Raw genomic sequence first — 13,332 nt, 5'->3', positions numbered from 1 at the left:
GATTAATCCTGCCTGGAGTCTAATTACCTTTTTCTGTCATTGTTTTCCCCGAGTTGATTCCATTATGCCTCCTCGAGGGGCTGCACTGGCACCGAGGAGCGGAGATGGTCCAGCGACTGCCAAGCCCCTGGCAGCACCCCTGGGCCAGGTGGGGCCTCCTGCTCAATTCTCGGCCCCCTCATCCTTCTCCCAAGAGGCAGGCAGGGGTCTGATGGTCCCTTTGGGGGGAATGTAGTTCCTTTAAGCTTCAGTTTATGTCTCAAGCTGACACTTGGTGTCCTAGCTGCTGTGAGCCAGGATAGATGGCCAGCTGTTTTTCTTTTACTTAAAAAATTTATTTGGCTGAGCTGGGTCTTCATTGCTGCATGCAGGCTTTCTCTAGTTTTGGTGAGCGGGGGCTACTCTACTCGCAGTGCGTGAGCTTCTCACTGCAGGGGCTTTTCTTGTTGCAGAGCATGAGCTCCAGAGGCATTTGGGCTTCAGCAATTGGTGGTTCTCAGGCTCAGTTGCTCTGAGACATGTGGGATCTTCCTGGACCAGGGATAGAACCCATGTGCCTTGGGTTGCAAGGCAGATTCTTAACCAGCAGACCACCAGGGAAGCCCAGATATCAGCTCTTTATGGGGGCAGTGGGTCCCTGGCAGCCCTCGGTGATGACAGAGCTGGGCCGGCTCTTCTGTGATGAAGCCTCATGTATAGATAGATGGCAGGTGTTTGTGTGTGAAGCGGTGGCATGGCTCCTGTCTCATGTAAGATACCTCTCAGTAGAAACAGTGGAAAATGACAGCAGGAAGGAATACCATGACCCCCGGCCCAGGACGGGCAGTGGGCGGTCGGCCTGTGTTGGCACAGCTCTGGTTTTCTTCCTGAACCAGCTCGTGGGCGTGACACACCTCACAGCTCTCGAGGATCAGGGTTTGTGCCGGGAGCCGGTGGGGCGCGGTTCGGATCTGGGATGCGCCCCCAGGGGAGGGTCGCTCTGGTGTTGGACCCTCCTGTCCTCGGATGCTGTGCACAAGCAGACCCTCCTGTCCTCGGATGCTGTGCACAAGCAGCGCTTGTAGGGTCCTGGTCCAGGCGGCAACGCCAGCAGAGGGTGCGTGGGAAGCCAGAGGGCAGGGGCGTCCTCCGTGGTTTGGATTGTGGCCCAGAGCACGTTTAGTGTTTAGGAAACTGGCCTTGTCACCTCCACATGTACAAAGAGGCCAGGGAGCATTCTACCAGGACAGTCTTTAAACACAAGGCCAATTGAGAGGGTTGGACACTTAGATACTCACCATCCTGATCTTACCATTAGTACATTTTGAGAAGAAACAGCATCATAAAAGTAGATTTGTCTGAGGCACTGGCTCTGTTTCCATCCTCACAGTTGCTGTATGTTTTTGGTAACTGCCACGTGACAGGAGCCGCTAGTCAGGTGGCTTGCAGGTCAGCAGTGGCCCTGGTGCCGACCCCTGTAGGCCGACCTCGGGCGTCTCTGGCCTTTTAGGACCGTGGTGAGGAGGTGCACGGCCCTGACCTTCACGGCCTCTGAGGAGAAGATCCTGGTGGCGGACAAGTCTGGCGATGTGTATTCCTTCTCGGTGCTGGAGCCGCACGGGGGCGGCAGGCTTGAACTCGGACACCTGTCAATGCTGCTGGATGTGGTGCGTGCGCAGTGGGTTCACTGGCTACGGTCGGGATCAGGGTGAGAAGCGGGCGGGTGTGGGCTCTGCTGTGGCAGGGGCAGCCCTGCGGACCTGGGCATAGGGGCTGCGGGGGCGAGGTTTCGGAAGGTGAAGCAGGGTGAAGGAGGGCAGTCAAGTTAGGGGGCGGCTGGGTGGTCTAGTCGAGGAGGAGGCGTGTGGGGAGAGCAGATGTCCTCCAGTCCCCCAGCCAGGAGCTGCCCCCCACCCCACAGGCACTGAGAGGCCCGTGAGGGCTGGGCTGCAGCGGGGTGGTGGCTGAGCTGGTGTGGGGCCCTTCAGGGAAGTGGGGTATGGACCTGGTGAATGGCTGGACATGTGGACACACGAAGGAGAGAAAAGTGACTGGGTGGGAAGATGGGAGTGGACGAGGCTGGGCATCCAGATACAGCCGAGGCCCTTGGACACCTGAGCTCAGACCTGGGGAAGTAGGGTGGGAGCCAGCGTGCTGACCACTGGGTCTGCCCCTTCTCACCTCGTGCACAGGCCGTGAGTCCCGACGACCGCTTTGTCCTCACCGCTGACCGGGATGAGAAGATCCGGGTGAGCTGGGCCGCAGCTCCGCACAGCATCGAGTCCTTCTGCCTGGGGCACACCGAGTGAGTCCTCCATGCCCTGCAGAGGGAAGCTCTGGCTCTTGGCTGGGGAGGCCAGTGCTGAAGCAGGAGGCACCCACCCTGGGAGGAGGCGACTGGCCTTAGCGCCTGGCCTGCTGCCTCACGAGACCCTAGTCTAGCTCACCCTCTGATACCAGGGCCTTCAGAACTTTCAGAACCTCCCTGCCCATTCAGAACCTGTTTGCTGGAGGTTTTTGGGTAGCATCCAGGTCTCGGTCCCCAGCTCGCCGTCACTGCAGGCTGTCTGACCTTGCTGCCTGCAGGAGGCCCTTCCCCTGACAGCCACTCTGGTCAGTTAGGATCACCCGTGGTTTCCACACGGCTCAAGGCTTGTTTCTGGAAGGCATGTCCTTCCTCAGGGTCGACGGCCCGACAGCCCCAGGCAGTGGCCCACGGTCAGTGGGGGTGGGTGTCAGGGGCGAGGAACACGCGTCAGTCATTTCCCTCGTCCGGGCAGGTGTCTTCCGGCCCCCGCACGCCCGTTCAGGCAGTGGGCTTTGATGCTGACCTGCAGGAGGCGTTTCTGCAGACTGTCGTCCTTCTCAGGGACGTGGCTGATGGCAGTCTGCAGGCAGGGACAGCAGTAGAGTTGGCCCAAGCGTTGTAATGAGGCGGAGGAGGGACTGGTGGGTGCTTCGGTTCTCAGCTTGCTCCTGTCTCCTTGGTTTTGAATGGCCTTGAAGAAGGTCGCTGCTTGCTGAGTTTGTGAGTGTATTCTGTCTTGTAGTCATCCTCAGAGAGGAGTCACTCCTATGACCTGCCACCCCCACCCCCCCACCCCCCGCCCCTGGTCTCTGCTGAACCCGCCTGCCTCAGCGGGCACACTCTGCCTCAGGGCCTTTATCCTTGGTCTTCTCGCCTCTGGGCATGTTCTTCCTGTGGCTTGGCCCCTCCTTCATTCCTCTGCTCTCAGGACCCCCCATGTGAACGCCTGCCCCCCCAACCCCCTCCTGTTCTTTCTTCTCAGCCTTTGCTGTCAAGTTCAGAGCCACGAGCCACCCAAGTGTGAAGTGAGGTGTGCCATTAGTGTGAACAGGGGATTCCAAATGAAAGAACAGTGTAAAAACAGCTTGTCGTTAATTTGTTACATTGATGCGGTGGAGACGTAACACTTTGGGAACGCTGAGTTAAGGCAAAAACCTAGTGTTAGAATTAATCTTACCTGAGTCTGTTTATTAAAACTGGGGTTACTGGCAAAGGTGGCTCGCGTTGGGGCTGGATGGGTCGTTCCGAGCCGGTGCTGACCCCCAGGGGCTCCTTATGGCCTGGGCCTGTCTCTCCCCACTGCACCCCACCCCCTGCCTCCTGGGGGCGGGGTCTTCGTCAGGTCTGCGCCTTGCTGTCTGCAGCCCTTGGCACGGTGCCTGGCACGCAGTACGTGCTCAGTGGGTGTTTCAGTGAGTAAATGACCAGTTGTCGCTCTTGGTTAAGGCCCTGGAAACTGCAGTTTCCGCCCATTTTCTGTTGAGATGTTGAGGCAGCCCATACCCGATGTTATGGTCACGCTGTCGCGATAAACACAGGCCAAGTTCAGCATGTACTTTTGTTCCTTCTGGAGGGCCTTTGGGGAAGGCGGTCCTGGGGAGGAGGACTGGCCCAGGCCAGGGTGAGGCTCCAGGTGGCTGGGAGGGGGACTGTCGGGAGCCATGGGGGTCCCTCCTTGTCCAGGGGTCCCCGGGCACCCGAGTGGTAGATCATGTTAGAGATGGGAACACAGCAGGCAGCTTCGCCCCTCCCGGGCTGGGGGCTGGTCTCGGGGAGTGGGCTGCTCGGGTGTGGCGCAGTGGGTGCGACTGGCTGGTGGTCAGTGGTGCCGCTCCCCCTCAGCCGTGCTGGCACGTCACCCTGGTGTCTCGGACTCCACTGAAGTATGTGCCCTGGGGCAGCTTCCGAGCAGGCGGGCCCTCTGGGGCCTTCCTAGCAAGCCCACCGGAGTGATACGCACGCTCCGCACACGGTCACGTTGCTCCTCGTGGTTTCTCTTGAGGTCCAGGTCCAAGGATGTGGGCTGCACGGAGCCACAGCAGCCCAGCTCACCCTCTGCTTCTCCCTGTAGGTTCGTGAGCCGCATCTTCGTGGTGCCCAACCACCCCGAGCTGCTCTTGTCGTCCTCCGGGGTAAGTGCTCCGCTCCCCCGTGCACCCCCGGTGGCTGGGGGCGGGGCGTGGGTGCCCCAGGTGGGGTGGGCCCGCTGTGAGGAGCCTGTCTTGGGCTCCCAGCTGTGGTGTGAGGTCGGCGTGTGCTTTTCTTGAGTGGCCGTCCACTAGGTGGTGCTTGTGGCTCCCTGTAGAGCCGACTGGCTTGCTCCCTGCTTCAGGCTGTGTGCGTGTGTGCACGTGTGTGTGCGCTGTGCTGGAACAGCAGTGCGTGGATTCTGGTCCGAGGGGTCCTTCCAGCATCGTGATCTCAGTTAATGAGTTTGGTAGACGGTCCTTTCTGAATCCTAGAAGGACCTGGTTCTGTCCCGGTGCCGATGCGCTTGGCCCTTCTCCCTGACCCTTCTGTGGCGTGTGAGCGCGTGGAGAGGCCGTGCACTTGGCCGGCTGCCCAGTCCCGGGAGCCGGGGCCTGAAGGCTTAACAGCTGGGTGACAGGGGGCACCTTCCTCTCAGGATCGCTAAGCAGCACTTGGCTGAGGTGCAGGTCTGAGTCTTGCTTTCTCTTCAGAAGCTCTGCGCACAGCCTTTCATCTTTGCCTCTCCACCCCTTTAGCGTTTTCTGTACCTTGGGGGCCTGGGGAGGACTCGGGGCGCCTCGTGGACCCCCGACGGGCAGGCCTTCCGGGTGGCGACCAAGTCCTGTTTCTTTCTCCACGCGTGGTTTCTCTCAGGTTTTTACTTTTCTGTTCTCTTGTCCTGTTCTTGAAAGCTACGCATGGTCCTGTGAGAGTAAAGAGGAAAATAAAAGTGCCAGAGTTCCCAGTGGTAGCCAGCTTCTGGGGGTTTTGTTGTGAGCCTCTGATAATAAAGGAAAGTGCTCACGTGCATAGAGACATGTACTGACCGCCTTTGGTCTGCTTGCTCAGCTTTACCACGTCCAGCATCGTGCTTCTTTTCCTTTTCAAAGAGACACAGTAGTTCTGGCACTGGCCATCCTGGGGGCCTGCCCGCCCCCAGCTCTCAGTGGTCGGGCGGGTGGATGGGTCTCCGTCCAGTGTTTCCCTGCAGGTCAGGTGGTCGAACTCCAGGGTTTTCTCCCTCTGGTGTTCAGTTTGCTTGGTTTTTGCCCAGCTGCTTGTTTTCTGAAGTCCGAGGCTGTTGAGTCTGGGTCCTCTGTGTGGGGTCTGATCACCCTTCTCTCTGGATGCGTTTGGGGGCCTTCTCACCCCATAGTGTGAAGAACGAAGGAGCAGGGTGAGGGGGGCTCTCGGGCCCCTGAAAATGGCTGCACAGTCCGTGGCCCTTTTCCTTCTGAGTCTCAGGTCTGCACACCTGGGGGTTTTGGGTTCCTGCCTCTGGAGCCACCTCACCCCACTTGTCCTGGAAGCTGTATCAGGCGGGCACTGGCCCGTCGTCTCATCCTGTCTTTCCTTTTGCATTTCTTTTCGTGTGTTCCTGCTCCCCGTTCTACTCTGTCTTCCCGCAGGAGCGTTGGTTTCTGCTCTCGTCCTTGGAACATTCTTCACGGCCCTGTTCTGGCATCCTGCCTGCAGACCTTTGCACTCCCTGAGGTGGTGTGACGTGTGGGGTTTTTAAGGGACTTTCCTGTGTGTGTCCCCCAACCCCCACCGGCGTGTTGCTCATCTTTCGAGTTTTCCTCGATGTCTGGTGCCTGGGTGTCAGAGTTGGGCACCAGGCCTCGTCGGATGCCAGCGTGCACCCGGCTCCATCTCACTCACCATCTGGCCCTTCTCCGTAGATGTTTCATTTTGTATCCTGCCATCGTATGATAAGTGTTGTAGCAGATATTTCTTAACATTATCCTCTCTTTTTTACTTTATTGAGGTAATAGTTTATAATACCTACGTTTCATGTGCACAGCGTTGTATTTTGACTTCTGCACACTCTACAGTGTGCTCACACCAGCAGTTTAGTTTCTGTGCACTGCAGTACAATCCGGTTGAACCCCTTCACTCATCGTGCCTTCCCCTCTGGTCACCACTACTCTGTTCGTTGTATATCGGTGTGTGTTTTTGTTTGGTTTATTTTTATATCCTACTTAATGAGTGAAATCATATGGCGTTTGTCTTTCTCCACCAGACTTAATTTACTTGACATGATACCCTCTAGGTCTATCCATGGTTTTGTTGCAAATGGCAAGATTTCATTCCTTTTTTATGGTTGGGTGATGTTCGCGTGTGCGCGCCACTTTCGTCTGTTGATGGGCTCTTAGCGTCCATGCCTTGGCTATTGTAAATAATGCAGCAGTGAACATAAGGGTGCGTACATCTTTTCAAAGTAGTGTTTTTGTTTTCTCCTCAGGAGTGAAATCGCTGGATCATTTGGTAGCTCTGATTTCTTGCGAGACCTCCATAGGGTTTTCCACAGCGGCTGCACCAATTTACATTCCCGCCATCAGTGTACGGGGCCCCTTCTCTCTACATCTTCACCGACATTTGACATTTGTTGTCTTTCCCACGGCAGCCCTTCTGGCAGACGTGGGTGCTGTCTCACTGTGGTTTTGATCTCATTTCCCTTATGACTGGGGATGTGGGGTGTCTTTTCCTGTGCATGCTGGCCGTTCATATGTCTGTATTTAGCAGGATGTCTGTTTGTATCCTCTTCCCGTCTATAAAGGTTGAAAGGTGGCTGTTGTTGAGTTGTATGAGTTCCTTGTCGACTTTGGCCATTAACCACTTATCAGATGTATGATTTGCAAATATCTTCTCCCGTTTGTTTGGTGGTGCTTCTGTTGGTCGTTTCTTTTGCTGTGCAGAAGCTTTTTTGACCTCGTTTCATTTATTTTTGCTTCTGTTTCCTTTACCTGAGGAATTTTATTTGGAAAGATCTTGCCGAGACCAGTGTCAGAGAGCATACTGCCTGTGTTTTCTTATGGCTTCGGGTCTTACATTTGTTTGTAATCCATTTTAAGTTCATTTTTCTGCATGGTGTGAGATTGTGGTGCGGTTTTTTCCTTCTGCTCATGCCTGTTTTCTCCACACTTTATTGAAGAGACTGTCCTTTCTCTGTTGTCTGTTCTTCACTTCTTTGCTGTAGATTGTTCGTCTGTGCCTGCGTTTGTTTCTGGGCTTTCAGTTCTGTCCCATTGATACGTGTGCCTGCCTTTCTGCCATTACCATACTGTTTTGATCATTGTAGTTTTACAGTGTAGCTCAAATCAGGGAGTGTGACACCCTTCCCCTTTATTATTCTTCCTCAAGATTACTTTGGCTCTTCAGGTCTTTTGTGATTTTCATATACATTTTAGGATTTTTTGTGGTGGTGGTTGTTTAATGTCTGTGGAAAATGTCATTGGGATTTTGATAGGGGTTGGATTAAATCTTCAGCTGTTTTAGTTAATGATGGACATTTTCACAGTGTTAACTCTTCCAGTCTATGAGCACAAATATCTTTCCATTGGTTCATGTCTTTGGTTTCTTTGTCTTATACTTTTCTGAGTACAGGCCTTATACTTCCCTGGTTAAATTTATTCCTGGGTATTTTATGCTTGATACAATTGTGTGTGGGGTTGTTTTCTTAATTTTTCTCTTTTACTTTGTTGTTTCAAAACTCAGCAGAGTTTTGAGCATTGATTTTGTACCCTGAAACTTTATTCATTTATTATTTCTGGTAGTTTTCTGCTGGAGTCTTTAGGGTTTTCTGTAAATAAAACCACGACGTCTGCAAGCAGTAGCAGTTTTACTTCTTCCTTTCCAGTTGGATTCCTTGTTTTTTCTTGTCTGATTGCTCTGGCTAGGGCTTCCAGTACTGTGGTGACTAGAAATGGGCACGCTTGGCTTGTTCCTGGTAAACACTTTTTTTGCATTTATGTTATTTTTGGAGCTCACATCAGGCTGAACCAGTTGACACTCTCATGGGTAACAAATGGACGCCCTCTTTGCACCCATTCCTGAGCAGTAACGTGGACAGTTCTCAGTGCTCATGAGCCTCACATGTTTCTCCCTGTGCGGATGCACGCTCGTTGATGGAACTGTGTGTGTGCACGCGTGTGTGCACCGCAGTCCCAGCCCGAGCGCAGCAGGCCTCGTCTGTGACCCCTAGCACGACAGGGTGCCTTGTGTCCTTGCCCATTTAGCTGTGTGGGGTCCCTCGTGTGTTCTTACTGGTCTGTGTGGTGCTTTGCACAGTTGTCACTAAGCAAAAAGCCTTTAAGGGGGAGAGGTGCGCTGGCCGCTGCCTCCCGTGTTATCGTCCCCATGACCTGGTGAAGCCTGGATGCCCCACGGGGCGCTAATGTCCCTGGTGTCTGCAGGACTGCACCCTGAGGCTCTGGGAGTACCGAAGTGGCCGCGAGTTACACTGTTGTCCCCTGACCAGCCTGCAGGAGCCCACGGAGCCCTGGACTGACAAGGTAACCCCACATGTTTGTCTCAGGGCCTCTCTAGCTGCTGGGATCCTGTGGAAAAAATTCCTTTTACGTTGAAGAAGTTTCTTGCTGTCAGTGCAGACTCCCCCTTGGGTTTCTGCTGCCATGGTGCCCCCACTGGAGCCGTGGCAAACAGAGGCCTGTGTGTTCTGCTGCCTTCTTCACATCCATGCCCTCCTCAACCTCCTGACACCCCCAGATGGTGAGGAGAGGCAGGGCACAGAAGGGACTGGAGCGAGCAGTTCCTGATGCCGGGCCTGGCTGCACCTGCATGAGCCCGGGGCCGCCCCCCACCCTGCTCTGAGAGCTGTGTGTGGCCCGCCATGTCCCTTCCGCTCCTCCTGGCTCTGACCCCAGGTGCTTCCTCTGCCAGGACCTGTGGATGCTCACGTACATACTGTCCATGGTTATAATCCCCTCTTTTCTTCCTGTGTGCTCTCTGCCCTCCTTTTTGACCAATTCCGTTGGCCTTAGAGACGCTGCACAGGCTCCGTGAGGCCCATGTGTCAGCTGCCTGTGAACTGTGCCCTCCCTGGGGTCTGGAGAGTCCTGCAGGGTCTTCTCTTGCTGTGGTGGACCACACACGGGGACTGTCCGTCCTGCAGTGATGCCCGAAGTTAGAGCAGGGCAGCTGGAGTCCAGTCCTGGCCAGCTGATGTCACTGAGGCTGCTGCTTTTCCTTCCAGAGGTTTGCTGTGTCCAGGATCACTTACTGGAGCCAGGAGGACTGTGTGGCGCTCTCGTGTGACGGGTGAGCCCACGTGGATAGGGCGTCGCTCTTGGTTCCTGCAGGCCTGTGAGGGTGGGAGGAAGCTGGGGGATGACAAAGGGGTCTCTGGCTTGGCCTCGCCCTGCAGTGACCTCGACTCTCCCAGCCCCTCTGCTGCAGCAGGGGCGGGTTCCTTCCTGTATGCCAGCATCTCACTCGCTGCTGGTACCTGCCAACGTGAAGGCAGCCCTGGCCTCTGGCTGGCCTGTTGTGCAGGTGGAACCCCGGCTAACGGTCAGCTGTGGTAGGGCCCAGCTCAGCACGGGAGACCCCGGGGGCTGCAGTACAGACGAGACAGGCGTGGGGAGCACGATCGCCCAGCTGTGCCCTCCTGAGCATTGTCCACGTGCTGGGAAGGGGGTTGGGGGGCCTCCCACATTCTCACCTGTCCTGACGAGCACCCTGGGGTCAGCATCTGAGCTCATGTTAGAAAGGAAGACGCAGGATTAGAGGGTAAAATGCTGCCTGGGCTGGGGGTGGGGGGCTGAGCTCACCACTCGGTCCATGCATTGCTCAGTGGGTGGAGCAGCTGTCTCTGTGTGGTTTCGTCCCGGCTGTGTAATTAGCTGTTCCAGGACTTAAGGACGGGAACCTTGGTGAGGTCACAGCTCCTGGGGTCAGGGACGCAAGAGTGGCTGGGTGCTCGGGGAGTCATCAGGTGGCAGCTGAGACATTGGTGGGCCGAGCACCCCTTGGGCCACGGACACTGTCCTCACCGTCCCCTCTCTCCTGGCAGGCTGCCCGTGGTCTACATCTTCCAGCTGGATGCTGCCCAGCGACAGCTGGTTCCAAGGCAGCTGCTGACTTTCCAGCACCGGGTGTGGGATGCCGCCTTTGAGGAGGGCCACGGGCTGTGGGTCCTGCAAGACTGCCGGGAGGACCCTCTTGTGCTCTACAGGCCCGTGGGCGGCCAGTGGCAGGTAAGGGGGCTGGACCCTGCTATGCCCCAAGCTGGGAAGAGGGGAGACGGCTGCAACCCCTTTCAGCCTGATTACATCCATGCCAGAGGCTGTGTCCCGGGGTTCGGGGGGAACAGGAAGCTGGGGTGCCTGCCAGGTTCTCCAGTGTCCTGTGTCTACACTGGTGTTTTGGGGGCTGTTGCTGTCGTTGCTACCCTTTCCCTGTGACTGTCCTGGTCACACGTCTCTTTAGGAGAAGAGCCCACAGCCGGGGGGTCCTGGGTGGGTACCTTTTACACTTGCAGCCTTAGCACAGTCTTGCACCTTGGGTCCACTGGATGCCGAGGGGCCCTGTCCTCGCAGGTGGCTGGGGTGGGCCTGTGTGTCACCCCCCGGCTGGCCTGTGGCTCACTGGGCACCATGGTGAGGGGCAGGGGACGCTCACAGAGCTCTCTGCACACTTGCGTGTCCTTGTCGAGCGCTCAGGGCCGCCCAGCGGCTCGTTCGGGTGTTTTTATCTGAAGGGTGGGGGTGAGTCAGTGCCCCTGGCCTGTGCCTGCAGGCTCCAGGCACCTTTAGAGTCACCCTTGGTGAGGCGGCAGCGTGTGTCCCGGCTCTGTGTGACAAGCTGTGGTCACTGCTGTGCTGAACGGGCTGGGTGGACGGCCTCGCTGCCTCCTGGGGGTGTGGAGGGCAGGGCTTTCCTGTGCCTGTGCCGCAGCCTGGGGGTTTCTGTCCTCTCTCTGATGAAAGCTTTCTGTTCATCTCCTCAGTCTGCTCCTGAAAGTGCCGAGTTGAGGAGGGTCTGTGCTCACGTTCGCGTGAACTGGGCCATGTTGGAAGGTGAGCACTCGTCTTTGGCCTGCTTTTCCAGGGTCACGTTCCGCTGCGGCCACAGCGGGTCCTAGAGCGCAGTACCCAGCAAGGGTCTGCTTCTTGGGGTGAGGACGTGGGGCCTGTGGGCTCTGTGTCCCTTGCAGGGCAGGCGAGTGCTGTGAGGCAGGGCTGGTCGGTCCCTTTAGAGAAGTGCTGCCCTGGTCTCAGGTTAACCTCAGTGGGGCCTACATCCGGGCCACTTGGTTGGCAGGGTTCAGGTCCCTGCAGGTTGCTGAACTGGGGCCGCGTGTCTCCCCTTTGCTTTGGCCAGAGGACACCCCGGGTCGGGTGCCAACAAGATGCAGCCACAGCCCCTGCACCTGGTCTCCCAGGGACCCCGTGTCCTGTGAGAAGCGAGTCCTCGGTGCAGCCAGGCGTGGCCGTCAGGACGTGGGCATTCTGGGGGCAGTGCCCGAGGAGGCCCCAAGGTCCACAAGACCTGGGTGGTCGCCGAGTTCATTCCCTGCTGCAGGAGGGTCCGCCAGACCCCCCTTCGAGGCAGAGCCCTGAGTCCCCATCCGCACCCCGTGTCCTGTGAGAAGTGAGTCCTCGGTGCAGCCAGGCGTGGCCGTCAGGACGTGGGCATTCTGGGGGCCGTGCCCGAGGAGGCCCCAAGGTCCACAAGACCTGGGTGGTGGCCGAGTTCATTCCCTGCTGCAGGAGGGTCCGCCAGACCCCCCTTCGAGGCAGAGCCCTGAGTCCCCATCCGCACTCACGCCTGGTGTCACCCCTGGCACCCGGTTTCATCCCTCCTGCACAGGCTGTGCCGGCGTGGACAGTGGCTTCAGCAGCCTCTACAAGGCCACCTGTGACAACATGACCACTTACCTGAAGAAGAAGGAGGAGCGGCTGCAGCAGCAGCTGGAGAAGAAGCGGCGCCAGGCCCCGCCGCCCGGGCCCAACGGGCCGACCAAGAAGATGAGGGCAGGGGAGTTGGCGCAGGGCTGCTCGTCCTAGCACTCAGGGTGCCCATCGGGGAGGCACAGTGCTGCCCTCTCCCCTCCCACTCGCAGCTCCCTGACTTGGGCTGGGCGGCGGCGAGGTCCATCCCGGCTCAGCGGACCCCTGGGGCTGTGCCGGACAGCTGGACGGGACCATGGACCCTAGAACTTTCTGTCCCCAAAGCTGTGCCGCGGGGTCAGCGTCACTGGAGATGCTGTGCGAGAGTAGTAAGTACACCCAGCACTTCCCTTCCCCTTGGAGGGTGATCGCCTGTGGGCCTGGCGCTCGTCCTTCCTGCTCGTCCTGCAGCGCAGCGGGCTTCCTGTTGGGAGTCTGGAGGCCGACGTCTTTCCAGCAGTGCAGTGGATACCCACGCTGTTCTCCGCTTGCCCTTCTGGATGGTCTGCCACGCTGTCCAGCAGGCAGACGTGTGCCCCATGGGCTGTTAGCCCAAGAGGAGTAAATACTGGCTGCCGGTGCTCAGGCCATGTGGAGCGAGGAGAGCTCGTTGCCAGCGTTGGTGGAGACAAACCCGTTCACGGACGTGTGAGAACTGGGTGCCCCAGCAGGACACTCACTCACTCCGCAGGGAGGTGACTGGTGATGTGTATGTTTGATTTTGATCTGGACTTTGTGCACGTGCAGCAGAGCAGGAAAGCCAGCTGTGTGCTAATTCCTGATCAATAAAGATGAGTTTTTCTGCAGCTTCTGGAAAATTGACCAGCAACACATGGAACTGATTTCAAAATATATTGAGCAGAACTGTGTATGATGAGTGTGCTCTTTGTGATTGAAACGTTTACCTTTTGGTTTGAAGAAAGACGTATCTGTGGTGTGAGGGTGTTTCATGGGCGTTGGACACAGGTCGTCTCGTGTATCAAAACCTGAGAGGCGTCAGATTGTTCCTTAGTGCCTTGTTTTAATTTAAACGCTGATCTGGAAACAATACTGTTTGTAAACCTCTCAGGGTTGCTTCCCACGGGACATCAGGGACCGCCCCCTACCCCGCCCCACAGTGCATGCGTGCGCACACGCACAGACACACACTCAACCTGTACC

The 13,332-nt window shown here is 57.0% G+C and overlaps 1 protein-coding gene across 5 annotated transcripts in view; it reads left to right on the top strand.

Moving 5' to 3' along the window:
• The window catches only part of WDR4 (WD repeat domain 4), a 31,520-nt gene extending 18,480 nt beyond the window's left edge, over positions 1 to 13,040 (top strand). For all 5 annotated transcript variants that reach the window (XM_061422521.1, XM_061422540.1, XM_061422530.1 and 2 more), the window contains 8 exons: positions 1,490 to 1,646; positions 2,172 to 2,284; positions 4,359 to 4,419; positions 8,674 to 8,772; positions 9,474 to 9,538; positions 10,293 to 10,476; positions 11,229 to 11,298; positions 12,092 to 13,040. In XM_061422521.1, the coding sequence (XP_061278505.1) occupies positions 1,490 to 1,646; positions 2,172 to 2,284; positions 4,359 to 4,419; positions 8,674 to 8,772; positions 9,474 to 9,538; positions 10,293 to 10,476; positions 11,229 to 11,298; positions 12,092 to 12,288 (946 nt within the window). In that variant the 3' untranslated portion in view covers positions 12,289 to 13,040. The remainder of the gene's footprint in view (positions 1 to 1,489; positions 1,647 to 2,171; positions 2,285 to 4,358; positions 4,420 to 8,673; positions 8,773 to 9,473; positions 9,539 to 10,292; positions 10,477 to 11,228; positions 11,299 to 12,091) is intronic.
• The last annotated feature ends 292 nt before the right edge of the window (positions 13,041 to 13,332 follow it).

Source organism: Bos javanicus, chromosome 1 (assembly GCF_032452875.1).
Source record: "Bos javanicus breed banteng chromosome 1, ARS-OSU_banteng_1.0, whole genome shotgun sequence".
Taxonomy (NCBI): Eukaryota; Metazoa; Chordata; class Mammalia; order Artiodactyla; family Bovidae; genus Bos; species Bos javanicus.
Note: the sequence above shows the minus strand (reverse complement) of the source record. Positions and strands in the feature narration are given on the sequence as shown.